The sequence below is a fragment of the Dreissena polymorpha genome, chromosome 3 (assembly GCF_020536995.1).
Source record: "Dreissena polymorpha isolate Duluth1 chromosome 3, UMN_Dpol_1.0, whole genome shotgun sequence".
Taxonomy (NCBI): domain Eukaryota; kingdom Metazoa; phylum Mollusca; class Bivalvia; order Myida; family Dreissenidae; genus Dreissena; species Dreissena polymorpha.
In genome coordinates this window covers 5,984,924-5,999,384 of record NC_068357.1, presented here as the reverse complement: position 1 = coordinate 5,999,384, position 14,461 = coordinate 5,984,924, and the positions used below count along the sequence as shown (strand labels likewise).

Sequence of the window (14,461 nt, the reverse complement as noted above, 5' to 3'; positions counted from 1 at the left end):
CTTAACAATAATAGTAATTCGATGAATTATTTTGATAGTTGACATGCTTATTCTCATCCTCATCCGAATTATGATCGTAATCGCTGCCGGCCTCGTTGACATAGTCGTAGTCGGCATCATAAACACCACTTTCGCCATATCCTACACCACCAAATATAACCACCATAATCATTATCATCAACATCATAATCATCACCATCATCATCATCATCATCATATCATTATTATCAACTTCATAATCATCACCATCATCATCATCATATCATTATCATCAACATCAACATCATCAACAACTATACCATTATTTTCATCATCTTCGCCATCGTCAGCACCAATGTCATCATTATTATCATAATCTTTTTCGTAATCAACGCCTTTCTGATCATTAACGAAGTATTTATTCGGCTTGTTTGTAGATGTATCTTCTGCTGCAATACTGTCTGGCATGTTCGTTGATTGTGGGATGTTTTGCACGTAAGTGAATATTGTAGGTAGCCTCAAATATTAAATAAGCACGCATCAGGCGTGTTTTATTGACTGATAAACAACGATAACGTGAAACATTTCCCATTAAAACATCATCTGCCTCATACATTTTTTTGCAATCATAATACGAACTATATTTTACAATAGTCTCAAAATCTGTGCGACATGGTGTGTGTATATGTGTGTGTGCGTGCGTGTGTGTGAGCGTGGGCGTGTGCTCTTGCGCGTGTGCTTGTGTGTTTTTTATACGTTAGTTAAACAACGAAACGTGTGTACTTGTCTAGACTAATGTTATATTTAGCGGGCATCATATTAGTGTGCTATTTTAGTATGTTTATTTCTCATTTCTAGCCCACAAACTTGCATATTCACAAAACACGCCTTTCGATTGAGTTTTAGTCGACATATTTACCAGATATCTGCCTAATCATAAGAACGGTCTAAAATCAGTATTTGCATATAAATGGCCCCTTTGTAAAGTGTTTCTGGCGTGTGCAAAATCAAATAGGCATGTCGACAAATAAATTGGTCTCGTTATGATTTGAGTATGTACGCATTGCAGAGAGCTGCTCAAACAAGCACCCCAACACGGAGGAGTGCGATAAATGGGCGGCAGAAGGCGAGTGTCAGATAAACCGAGCTTGGATGCCCGATAACTGTCGAAAGTCGTGTCGCTTGTGCGTCGAGTGTGAAAACATCCACAACACTCTTGAGTGCGACAACTGGGCGCTCAGCAACGAGTGCTCGCTGAACCCTAATTGGATGAACCCCAACTGCCGGAAATCCTGTAGTGCGCGGGAGATGGCGGCGGTGGAGACCGAGGTAATTTCTGTCTTTTTTGTTGTTGTTGATGTTTTTATATTATTGAATAGCCATAATATAGTTTGATTTTGCTATATATAGTTGTGTTAGTTTTATCGTTTGAATTTGCGGGTTGATAATATATAGAGGAAATATACTTGCTCTCGGGGTAAATTTTCTCAGTAAAGGGAGAAAATGAATATTTTCACGTGCGTTTGCGCGCACGAAAATGAGTATATTTTCTCATTTACTTCGAACATATTCAACGAGAGTATCCCGAAAGCAGATAAGTTTGTCTTTGTATTTAATGATTTTTATTTTTCTGTACATAATTTTTAGTTTAAGACTTTTTATACATGTACTATTTTCTCATTGATGCGTAGCAATTGGTTTACAAATCGACATTCCAGCGCCATGTTTGATTACAATGTTTATCCGATTAATTATACGTGTAATAGTTATTTGAGTATAAACGTTGTATTTTGTTGTTTTTTTGTAAAACTATTATTTAATGCTCATAATGTGAATTTGTTCTTTTTTTAATAAATAAAACTTACCAATCATCAGGCCACATTTGTTATATTGTATTGTGATATGTATAGGGATTCGTTTTTTGCAATGTTATCTAAATCGTTACCATGAACAATGTTTTAAGTTCCTACCCCCAGTATGCATCTCATTGTTGCTAAGGCCAGAGCATATTCAGATTCCGTTTTAAACTTAGTAAACTTAGCTGCTTAAGACTTAAATAAAACAGTTCCTTAACTTACTTTCGCAGTAAAAGAATCGGTTCGTGTCAGGATTTCATCTCACATGAACTAAAAAAACGGAACTGAAAAAAAAACATATACCGACTTTATCATTGCAATATTACTCACGTAAAACTAATATAGTTGATTATTTAAACTCACACACACATGCTTATTTAGAGACGATTAGGCGGGTTTATCCCCTGTGTTATTTCCACCCACTTTCACTTTTAAATACACGAATGGCGAATCAATAGATTTGCAACTAATAGTAGCCCCGAAACGAGAAACCCGTGCATTTTTCGCGCAAAACTATTACCGTACTCTTTCTTCTAAATAACATGAGGTATACCAGTAAGATACCATATTTATTTAACACCTCACCTGGTCTTAATGAAATTTAAACCTCTATAAGACTATTTTACGAGATATGTAAATGTCTGTTGTAATGGATCATTCTAATTTTGACCATTTTCAACTTAATTGCAACTTAAAACAATGTTCGCGTACTGTGTTCGATATGTAATGTAACGGGTTATAATGGGTATATTTCAGTAAAATATATATGCAATGTATTTTATTATTATGAGTTTATTTTATGAAAGGATAATATATATATTTCAGTAATATGTAACGAACAGAAAAATATAAGAATCGTGACTCGCAAAATGCATATAAACAATTAGTAGGTACATTAAGCGGGAAGAAGCGACATTCCGATGCGTAAAAATATAAGAATCGTGACTCGCAAAATGCATAAAAACAATTAGTAGGTACATTAAGCGGGAAGAAGCGACATTCCGATGCGTTTTCCAGGTGTGAATACAAATTGTAGATGTCAAAATGAATGGAGACCTTGAGTACAGAGGCGTAAAAGTCCGGTATGCACACGTTTGACGCCCATTACTTGATGACAGGCGTGGGTCACGAATTAGGCGAGTACGTAACGAAATGGGTATACAAGCGGAGTAATTTTAACGGACCTGGAGCTAGTTTGACAATCGAGTAGAGTAGTCACGCTTTCTTGACGTGGCGGCCAATAGGCCGCCGCGCTGTTAAATTGTACTTCATGAACATTAGAAGCGTTGTGTTAGAAAATATAGAACAGAAATAAATCTCGATGAAAACAGAAATGAACTTTTGTTGTTACTGTGTATTATCAAGGAACAATGTGTAATTACGTGACAGATACATTAAGGTAACAAAACGTTGAACGCGTTAATATTATGCAAATTGAATATATTGATCAGTAAAGTAACACCTTCCAGTATTTTAAGACTCGTTAGTGACATTATTGTGGTCTTACCCGCAGGCGCTTGCAATGCATTGTCGGTAGAAATCGTTCACTCCCTGCGGTGTGATGATATTTAGACACTCTTTGAAAATGCACGTCTTGCCCTTCAAAAGGCTACACTTGTCCTCGGCCCAACTCAGCTTTTCCTGAAAATCTCAGATAAAACTCAAAAGTTATACAGAATATGATGTGTTTGCCGCTGTTCATTCTACTTAATCAAGTTTGAGGGAAAAGTCACTGTATGGAATAAAGTACTTTTGAAACTCACAGGGCCTGTCATTGCGTGATATCATACATGTATACAATATATATCTATAAATTTAAATCTGAAACAGTATACGTATACTGACAGTGGAATTGGCTTTCTAATGTAAATCTTTCCATTCCGTTTTTATAACATTTATATCTGGGAACCGTATCGTTTTGTTGTTGTTTATATTGAAGGAAGTAGAAAGTAGAAGGGGCAACAGGTCGCTAGGCAAAAACGAGGCTAAACCAATGAAACCCTAATAGAACCACAGCTTTCAATTTCCTGTTGACGTTGTGGAACGAATGCATTTAATGTTGAAACTCAGCGTGAAATGTGCTCTCCATTGCATAAAATTGCATAAGAAAATAGCATTATCAATAATGATATTACTGAATATAGTGAGCTATTTATGAGAGCAAAGTACATAACAATATATAGTTTGCTTTACATTAATACATTAGTTTTCTCGAAATATTACACCGGGAAAGGATTTGTGCTTGCAATACACACATGTTCTTTGGAAATCTGTTTTAGAACTCGTATATTGTGTTTTAGATTAAATGAATTTTTATTTAATAAACGATACACAAAACACAATGGTTCTTCACACAGAAACACGTTTGGATATGGTCTTTCGTGAGAAAATTAATTGTCTTTTTCTTTCATAATACACATTTGTATGCATGTACGCTTGAGTGTAAGTTATGAATGAATCCGAGAGCGTATTAAGAGTGAAAGTGTTTTCAAGTGTTGGCACGACATGCGTCTGATCTTCATCGTATTTAATAACAACATCTTTGGGAAGCGGCTAGAAGAAACAGAAAACTAATGCAATGGTATGATATTCAAACGTTGTTGTCATGGGTAGTACACAAACCTGATTGGGAAGTTTTCCCACGCATCTTCTAGTGTCATGCTTGTATTTTGTTCACTAGGATTTAAAATTCATAATACATTTCCGTCAACATATATTTTATAGGCTTTTAAAACGAATGACGGATTCGGACTTTCATGAACATGTGGAATGGGCACATTATACAAACCGCTGAAAGAGAAATACATACTGATATGTGTATGCATTTTTTAAATGCACAAAGTAATAAGCGTTACAAGAACTTTCTCTTGTTATTGCTTTTCTCTGAGGTTTTCAAACTGTCAGTAAGTTTTGTGACTCTTGGGAACATATATTCAACGTGTACGTCAAGGTATGATGACACAGCAAACTCATTACTATCTATCAGCACCTTTACAGTGCTATGTCGGTAGTATACCCAATTTTGGTGTTATCTTTAAAATGTGTTTCAACGCGTAGCTATTAAGGTTAAAAAATTATTTACCTTAATTGCTCAGTGTTAAATAAGTAAGGTAAAACTTACACTATTTAACTTTATTCAATGAATGAAAACTGACTATTAAAGTTACTCAAGCTGCTCGAAAAAATAATCTAAAACACACAGGAAATTTACGTTAAAAAGTTGACATTTTTGAGGTAGAAAACACAACATAATATGAATCTAAAACACACAATATATGGACAAATAAATGCCTACTTTAAGTGTTCAAAAAGCAATTACTAGTATATGATTCTAAAAGAAACAAAAGCGATGAATGGCATTTAAGTAACGAAATTTTAAACACAAATGTAAAAAAGTCTTAAATAAAGGGTGGCAAAATATGCTTAGACAATTTGTTATGACCTTAATTATGTAATTTATTGTAGTATAGTTCGTTTCTCATCAATTATCAGATCTCAAGGTCAGTTATTCATACGTAAATAATTCAAAGAAAATGCGTCGATGTTAAAATTTATCATCTGTCCCCAAAGGTACACAAGTTGAATTGTTTGTGCAAGTAATCGAATAAAAACCTTTATTTATATGTCTTAAATCAATCCAATATACAACGTCTTGGACAAATTCATTTAATGCTTTATGTATCGCAAATGCATAACATTTAAGTTAAAGAATGAGTTTAACCTTAATATTTCGAGCAATTGTACAGTCATACAGCACACTGACTCAAATATTTGGGTGCTACTTTAGATCAATGTTTAAGTTTTGAAAGTATGGTTACATCGGTCATTAAGAAGGCAAATGCAAGACTTAAGTTCCTATACAGAAAGCAAAGGTTTTTATCATTAGATACTAAAAAAATGTTTATTATGTCATTGATTCAATGTCATTTTGATTATGTCTGTTCTATATGGTATTATGGCATTTCTCAGAATCTGAAGAACAGACCCCAGGTCACACAGAACAAGATCATTATGTTTAGTTTCAGACTAGATCAAAGAAGTCACATCAATAAAGAATACTTTCTTCAGTTGGGCTGGTTACCTGTTGAAAAAAGAGTAGAACAGATTATTCTAAACCATGTTTTTAAAATACACTCAGGTTCTGCCCCTACTTACTTGAATGAGAATTTTATGCTAGCCAGTACTGTTCATAACCAGCTATCGAATTGCTTTAAAGCTCTTGTCTATTAGCTGATCTGTGATATTTTGCATTTGTATTTCATTATATGTAGAAATTTGTAATTATGTTGTGTACCATGCTACATGTATTTTATATACTGAAATAAATCTATCTATCTATAACATTTGTCAACATACAACAAAATGGACTTTTAATTAATACATTAACAAGAAGCCAATCTAAACATGATTATGTTAGATATTGAATTATGTATTTTGAACACGTGTTTTCTGTTTATTCTAAAGTAAACTGTACTTTTCTTTCTATCGAGCTCATTATGCTTACTGGTGTTAATGTGGTTTTTACGAATAAGAGGGAAACGATATTTCCGAAAAGATAGATCATTATTTACCTGTATATAGCAATCAAACTGCCATGTTTAGATACCAATATATTCCTTCTCAAACTACATGCGTGTTTCAAAATTATTTCATCAATATTATTAATGAGAAAAATCAAATGGGTAGCTAGACTGAAGGGGTAAAATCCCTATGACAATCAGAATTTTATGATACTTTTATACTGGTATATCATCAGTATAGTCATGATGCTTAGCAAAAATACATACACAATGAAAACAATTAGGTCACATATTTTAAGAGAAATATCGGCTTTTAATAAGTGTTTCCTTGTTTGGTCCTTTTCATGTTTACATGTTGACAACATAATTGTGAGCAAGCTGCATGTGATTACCATACTTTACACTTTTTAACTGATCATTTTCTGTTTGTTTTCTTTTCTTCGTTTAATTTATTTTTGTTTTTACTTGTTTTGCAATATATTACATGTAAAAAATAACAACAGTAATTGTGTTTTTTTGCACGATTATGAAGTTCGTACATGAACACAACAAATGACTAGTAAGCAATTTTTGAGGTTGTTGTATTGGCAAAATGTTGTCGAGAGAATATCGGAAGACCAAAAGCCCTCTTGAGGGATAATATGAAGAGTTTAATAAACAAAAGCCTAATGAATTTTTGTGATCCCCATGGCATAATCGTTTTGTCAAAGACTAGGCATTGACTAAACGTTTGCAGTGACACATCGGATTTTTGAGTTGCTTGAATAGTATGGTGAATAAAAATACATCATGCAATAAATCATTGTGCATGTAGGTTGCTGAAAAGCTGTGTACGTGCAGGCTACGGTAAGGGTAAGGTAGTTTGACTCGCGGAAGCATTGTGTTTGTATGTTACGGCAAAGAATGGTATGTGTAGGTTGCGTCTTATAACTGCGTCTATACGCTGCGGCAAAGCGTTCTGTGTATATTGTCGTTTAGCATTGTTTGTGAATGTTTCGTTAAAGAATTGTGTGTGTATGTTGCGGTAAATCATCGTGTGTATGTTTTTGGCAAATTACTGCGACTGTATGTTGCGGAAAACCATTGTGTGTGTATGTTGCGGAAAATCAGTGTGTGTGAATGTTGCGGAAAAGCATTGTGTGTGTATGTTGCGTAAAAGCATTCTGTGTGTATGTTGCGGAAAAGCATTGTGTATGTATGTTGCGGAAAATAATTGTGTGTGTGTGTGTGTGTTGCGGAAAAGCATTGTGTGTGTATGTTGCGGAAAAGCATTGTGTGTGTTGCTGAAAAGCATTGTGTGTGTATGTTGCGCAAAAACATATTGTGTGTGTATGTGTGTGTATTATGTTGAAAAAAAATTGTGTGTATGCTGCGGAAAACATTGTGTGTTCATGTTGCGGAATATCATTGATGTACAATATTGTGTTTTCTCGGACTCCTTAGCTTTTTAACGATTTTGCATTCAAAACATTATTTGAAAATGCACAGTGAACGGTAGAAAAACGGAAGAAACAAGAGTGGTCGGAGACAGACGCTCCCCCTCCAACTGGGCCTTGACACAGGTTTGTTTGTAACAAAACTGATCAAAAGAGTTAATCTTATCGTATTAGTGTGACTTACATAAGTTTTTAGTTGACACATAATTTTGCAAATATGTTAAATCATCGTTATAGTTAATGGGTTGAGAACAAGCAAGCGAAAAATAAAAAACATCGTACCGGACATGAGGTCCGATAACTTTTAAATATACCGGACCTCACCAGATTTTACTGGACCTCGTTCTTTTTTAACCAAACAATAGAAAATATCTTAAATAAAGTTAGTTTCTATTAATGACGTCCACAATGTTCAACAATTTCAAACACAATAAAATAACAACTTAATTTAAATGCTATCTATGAAAAAAGGTTTACAAATTCAGTTAAAAGTGTAGAAAGCTATGTAATGTTGTTATTGCGCTAACAATTTCGTCGAGAGTGAAGTCGAGATATAGATCGAATATTAATACGAAATAAACGTTGATCACTATTCGACTTTTTGCTAAAATCGGTTTTATTTTAAATTTAAATAAAATGTAAAAGTAAAATAAATATACTTACATCAGTCCGTTGTTGTTGTGTTTTTACACTTCCTAGTTTCTTGATCATGTTGAATCTAAGTTTCACATGTCTATTTATTGGTCGGGCACCAGGTCCGACAGTTTCGGAAATTTTATCGGACCTCAGCAAATTTTATCGGATATGTTCGGGATCCGACGTCTTTCGCGTGGTTTTGTTGAGAATATTATAGTACTATAACTAGTGATGTTACGATGCTCGAATAACATAGATTTATCGTTGCTGGATGAGAAAGTTAGCGATAATCAATTTTCTTTCCGGAAAATCGATATAGCTGATTTAGTAGATATTCATTGCAAATACTAAAATTGTGGTAAACTCAGTCGGCAGTCAGTGGTTAGAATCTGTGTTCGTTTACTACACAGTTTAAAACACTTCCCTTTGTTAATATTGATTTGCATATCGCCCGTTTATTGTGATTTCATTTATCAACATTAAAAGTAAAAAATTGAAATTATGTTGTCAACTGGCCTCTAAGTGTGACATTGACAGGACAGATTTAGCTTTGACATTTCTGTTGCACGTGCCACCCCTTAAGTCAAATAGTGACCAAGACCAAAACATTTGGCAATGTATTAGGCGCCATGGTGGAGTCGTTGCTGCGTTACCAATAGAAATTGTGCGAGGCCAATGCATCGGCGAAAAGTCAGTCCGATCGGTCTATCCGCTGAAAAGTTATCAATCGGACATGATTTTCGCATTCAAGTTCACAGTGACTTTGCTAATTGACCACCATTTTAATTGGTTTTGATCTACTGTTCAGGCCAATGCATCTGCAAAGTATGAGTCCCATCACTCAATCCTTTGATGATATATCGAACGGAAACCAATTAAACACTAATTGTCACAGTGACCTTAACCCTTGAATTAGTGACCCTACGGGACATCTACTGTCCAATGCCAATGCACCTGTAAAGTATCAATCTAATTGGTCCATTCGTTGACGTCTAATTTATCGGAAAGGATTTTCACACTTATTGTGACAGTGACCCTGACCTTTAAACTAATCTACACATTTTAATTGGGGTCATCTACTGTCCAAAGCTTATGCAAATGGGAAGTATTAAGCCAATCGGTGAATCAGTTGACGAGTTTTTTTATCGGAAACGATTTCAAACTTAGTGTGACAGTGACCTTGATCTTTGACCTGGTGAACCCAATTTCAAAAGGGGTCATCTACTGTCAGACGCCAATGCACCAGGAAGCATCAAGCCAATTTGTTAGTCGGTTCACAAGTTATTAATCGGAAACAATGTTCACCTTAGTGTGAAAGTGACCTTAAGCTATGTCCTAGTGACCACAATTTCAAAAAGGGTAATCTACTTGCAAAGCCAAAGTATATGGGAAGTATCAAGCAAATTTGTCAGTCGGTTCACAAGTTATTGATCGGAAAAGAACTGGTCTACCGACAGACCGAAAGACCGACCGACCGCAATCCAGCAAAACAATGCACCTCTCTTCTTCGAAGGAATAATGGAACTCAAGTACTTTCTCCATCACGCTATGTTATATGAGGTTTGGAAACTAACTCTTGTTCCATTCCAAGTATCTATGTGACTGATAAAGCTAAATTTTATTGCTTCGCTTGCTCTATTTTTAATTGTAATGCATCGAAGATACAAACGCGAAAAAAAAATCAAATAGTATGTTTGCATACGATTGAAAATGACCTTTCTCTCATTTAGAACGACTTGCAGACCTATTAATATGACATTATAAATGCATTACTCATGAGAGTCACATTCTCTTAATATTATTTGACTGGGTCCATATATACTGTGAAAACAATGATTGGTCTGCAAACGAAGACAATGGAACGATGTTTCGTGATACTTAAACGGTAATACTAATATATAATATCGCATTTATTCTTCTCATGTTTAGCTGGATTTCTTTTATTCACTTCTTGGAAACTTTTTAGTCTGAAACACAAATTAGACTCCGCAACGATGACATGTTATTTACAATTAATGTACTAGTATCCCAACGCATGTTTGACATATCACGCAATGCATTGTGCATCTGTCGAAACTATTACAAAATTTCCGCTTCGTGAATAACTTTGGTTAAACTTCAATACCACATTAGCTGGCCATAGTTTCTGAAAGTCGCCCTGTCATTGAATATCAGCTTACGATACCAAAACGTGACGCAACCATCCGCCAGCAGTCGTTGGAAAACACAAACGATTCAAACTGCATTTAATCATCTTACTCAGTTCGCAACTTAGACGACTGAAAACCGTTGGCATTTCAGACAATTAAGACAACGTATGGCGTTCTAGTTGAAACGGTGTTTGACATGGTTGGCAGCACGGAGAGCAAATACACAAATGTGTTACCTTGATATCCCGAAACAGAATTTTAGCCACGTGGTTGACAAAAAATGGTTGTACGGTAACCACAGGATAGCTTCAGAATGGGTGTTCAGACAAAGAAGACAGGTTTGATGACAAAAAGCGACAGGCGGTCCAAAACCTCAAGTTACGCTGCCTTGTCCATTACCGAGATATCCGTTTTCAGTTTGCTCAATGATAATGTGATTGAGAGAATCTTGGAAGACGTCTCATACTCATGCTGAGACTCTTTGGCCTAAATGACAAATTAACTTTTGTTTCAACATTTTTTTTCCAAAGAAAATATGAATATAAAGTTGTAAACCTTTTTATTGATGAGTTCATACACGGATTTACGTCTTTGGAAGATTAACTATTTGAATGTTATTAAATATTTGGTTTTTAATTGTATACATTGACCGTGCAATTCGTTCATAATATATCTATGCTCCCAATAATTCACTCTACATATTGTGTTCATACATGATGTACATCTGCTTTTCAAAGCGTTACTCACATTTGTATTTTATTGTTGCTTTTGTAACTAATGTAACGATGTGTGAGGTTGTTTTTTTATTATATAATTTAAACTGAATGTTCGTTATTCAAAGTTAACAAGTTATCATGATTGCAGTAAATGTATACAAATACGTGTTAAATGAGTTTTACTTCATTTCATAATGAGGTTTACTCTGTGTTACAAACAGTAATCTTATTTCAAAAATGAACATTGATATAAGATTGCTTTTCATATTTTGCAACGGATGTAAAATGAGTACTTAAATTTTAGACCAATATGGTCTTGGAGGCTGTTTTATTTTAAAGTTGAAGACAAATTTTATTATTAAATGGATCGATTTCTTATTTGTGTTTATAAACACAACTGTCATATAAAATTGTTATCAAACATTAGTTTCTTTGAACATTTTCTATATTATTATTAAAATACATACAGAACATAATATTACCACTAAACTCATAAGAACAAAATCATACATAAGCAAACAAATGTTCGGAATTCACTTACTCCGGACTTTGGAAGATTAATAGAAACTCTTATATATTGCGGTTTATTATTATAAATTAGTTGAATACAATATCACACCCACCCATGAATCTTCTGTCGACTCAGGTTTTATGGCGGTTGTGTATTGTTGATCGACATTCATCGTCAGCATGGAGTCCCTCCGTCCTCAAGGTTTCGCCCATGAACCATGGACATTTCGAGAGGATGGGGTCACCGAAGCTTCGGTGTGAATGTCGATAGCTCTATTTCTTCCAAGCTGCAACATCTCGCCTCAGCCACAACCAGCTAGACGACCGCCCTGCATCATGGAATAGTTTCTGGATAATCCGCCGTGTATCCCTGCCAGTATACCAGACTGGTGACATCAGTCGGCACACGGATTGGTTACAGAACCCTCTAACGCCTACCTCTATGGGGAACAACCAAGTACGCCCGGCTTTTTGATTGCAAGCTTCTAGCAGCACTGTATACTTGGACTTTTTCCTCTCGTAGGAATTACTTTCAACACCAGTAGTCCTAGCCCGAGGCTAAACAAAACTCCCATTGGACAATACAATTGTTGCATTTGTCTTTCTCCGATTTGGCTATGAAAAATAATTTGAGGTCTGTGTTGAAAAGTTTTTAAATGTTGAAACTGTAACTACACAGACTACTAAAGTCGTACTTAAGACATGTCTTGCAGACAAAATGTCACCTAAAGTCGTACTTAAGACATGTCTTGCAGACAAAATGTCACCTAAAGTCGCACTTAAGACATGTCTTGCAGACAAAATGTCACCTAAAGTCGTACTTAAGACATATTTTGCAGACAAAATGTCACCTAAAGTCGTACTTAAGACATGTCTTGCAGACAAAATGTCACCTAAAGTCGTACTTAAGACATGTTTTGTAGACAAAATGTCACCTAAAGTCGTACTTAAGACATGTCTTGCAGACAAAATGTCACCTAAAGTCGTACTTAAGACATGTCTTGCAGACAAAATGTCACCTAAAATTGTACTTAAGACATGTCTTGCAGACAAAATGTCACCTAGGTAGGTCTTACACTGAAGAACTAGGTTTACACTATAGGAAGTATAGGCTTTTGGAGCAGACTGAAAAGTAGAGTACAGTTGGTTTACAGTATAGGCTTTTGGAGCAGACTGAAAAGTAGAGTACAGTTGGTTTACAGCATAGGTTTTTGGAGCAGACTGAAAAGAAGAGTACAGTTGGTTTACTGTATAGGTTTTTTGAGCAGACTGAAAAGTAGAGTACAGTTTTATAAGTACTTTTTGAGTTTGAATTGATGGTCTAACAACACAAATTATGTATGTATCATGTAGGCATATAAGTTGTGTTATAAAACTATTGTTTATATGGGCCATGCTTTGTGAAATAGGGGTTTAATGCATGTGCGTGAAGTGTAATCCCTGATTAGCCTGTGCATTCCGCTCAGGCAAATCACGGACGACACTTTCTGCATATAAGATATTTTTAATATTTCAAGAAAGTTTCTTCTTAGCGAAAATTGAGTTGAGGCGTAAAGTGTCGTCCCTGATTAGCCTGTGCAGACTGCACAGGCTAATCTGGGATGACACTTTATTCACATGTATTAAACCCCCTTTTCACAGAGCACGGCTAATACCGGTATGTATGTTATTCTATACTTCTACTTTGTTCAACCCAGGGTGTAGAGCTATTGAAGCCTGGGGGTACACTGGTGAACAGTACGTGCACCATCACCATGGAGGAAAACGAACATCAGGTGGCATTGATACTGGACAAGTACCCTTGTATGAAGCTAGCACCACAGGTACAGGATTGGTTACATCTAATTAATTCTTTAGTTAGAATACAACATACATTTTGATGCTGTGGAGATCACCCTTAATGTTAAATACTCATGAAGAGCTTTCTATTTCTGGCTTCTGATTGCTTGCTTATACTGGTAGCCCTTCCTTTATAAAATCTGTAGTGAACATAACCATAATTTGATAGTTTCTAAAAGAAGCAAGATGTATGCTAATCTATTTTCTAATGAAGCTAGAAATGTTCAGAAAATTCAAATTGGTTAAAAAGGTTGTTTTTTTTGTAAACCTTTTTATTTAAGCTCGATTGCATAACAAGCCTAAGGCTTATATAAAACCCTCTCAAGTCTGTTTGCTTGGTGTCTATGGGGAAGATCTAAAGAACGCTCCAACAGTGGGGATCGAACCCGTGACTCCCGATCGCTAGGCGGACATCATATCCACTACGCCACGGCGACCTCAAGAAAATGGGCTTAAACTAAAATACAAGCGTTCTCTCTGATTTAGTTTGTCAGAAACATCTTGTAATACATCTTTTGAATGATTTTATGATAAAATGTTGTTAACAAATATATGTATATGTTATCAACTTGCAAGAACATCGACCACTTACTTATTTAATGTCCATATTCTGTCCATATTCTGTCCGTGTGTCCGTTTAGTATAACATCAATCTCATTTTCTAGAAAACGTCAATACTTGCTTGGATGTTATATTTGACTACTCTCAACAGACGCACACACCACCTGACCTCAGTTTGACCTTAATAATGACCTAATTTTAGACCTAGTAAATTGATTTAGGTTCAAATTATTGCTTAACCCTACATATAGTTTTTTC

General features: G+C 35.2%; 1 protein-coding gene across 1 annotated transcript; it reads left to right on the top strand.

The window, feature by feature from the left end:
- The first annotated feature begins 1,131 nt into the window (after positions 1 to 1,131).
- Positions 1,132 to 12,278, top strand: LOC127875375 (uncharacterized). Its single transcript, XM_052420415.1, has 2 exons — positions 1,132 to 1,308; positions 12,075 to 12,278. Exons 1-2 carry the CDS (start codon positions 1,132 to 1,134, stop codon positions 12,276 to 12,278), a joined length of 381 nt encoding a protein of 126 aa, XP_052276375.1.
- The last annotated feature ends 2,183 nt before the right edge of the window (positions 12,279 to 14,461 follow it).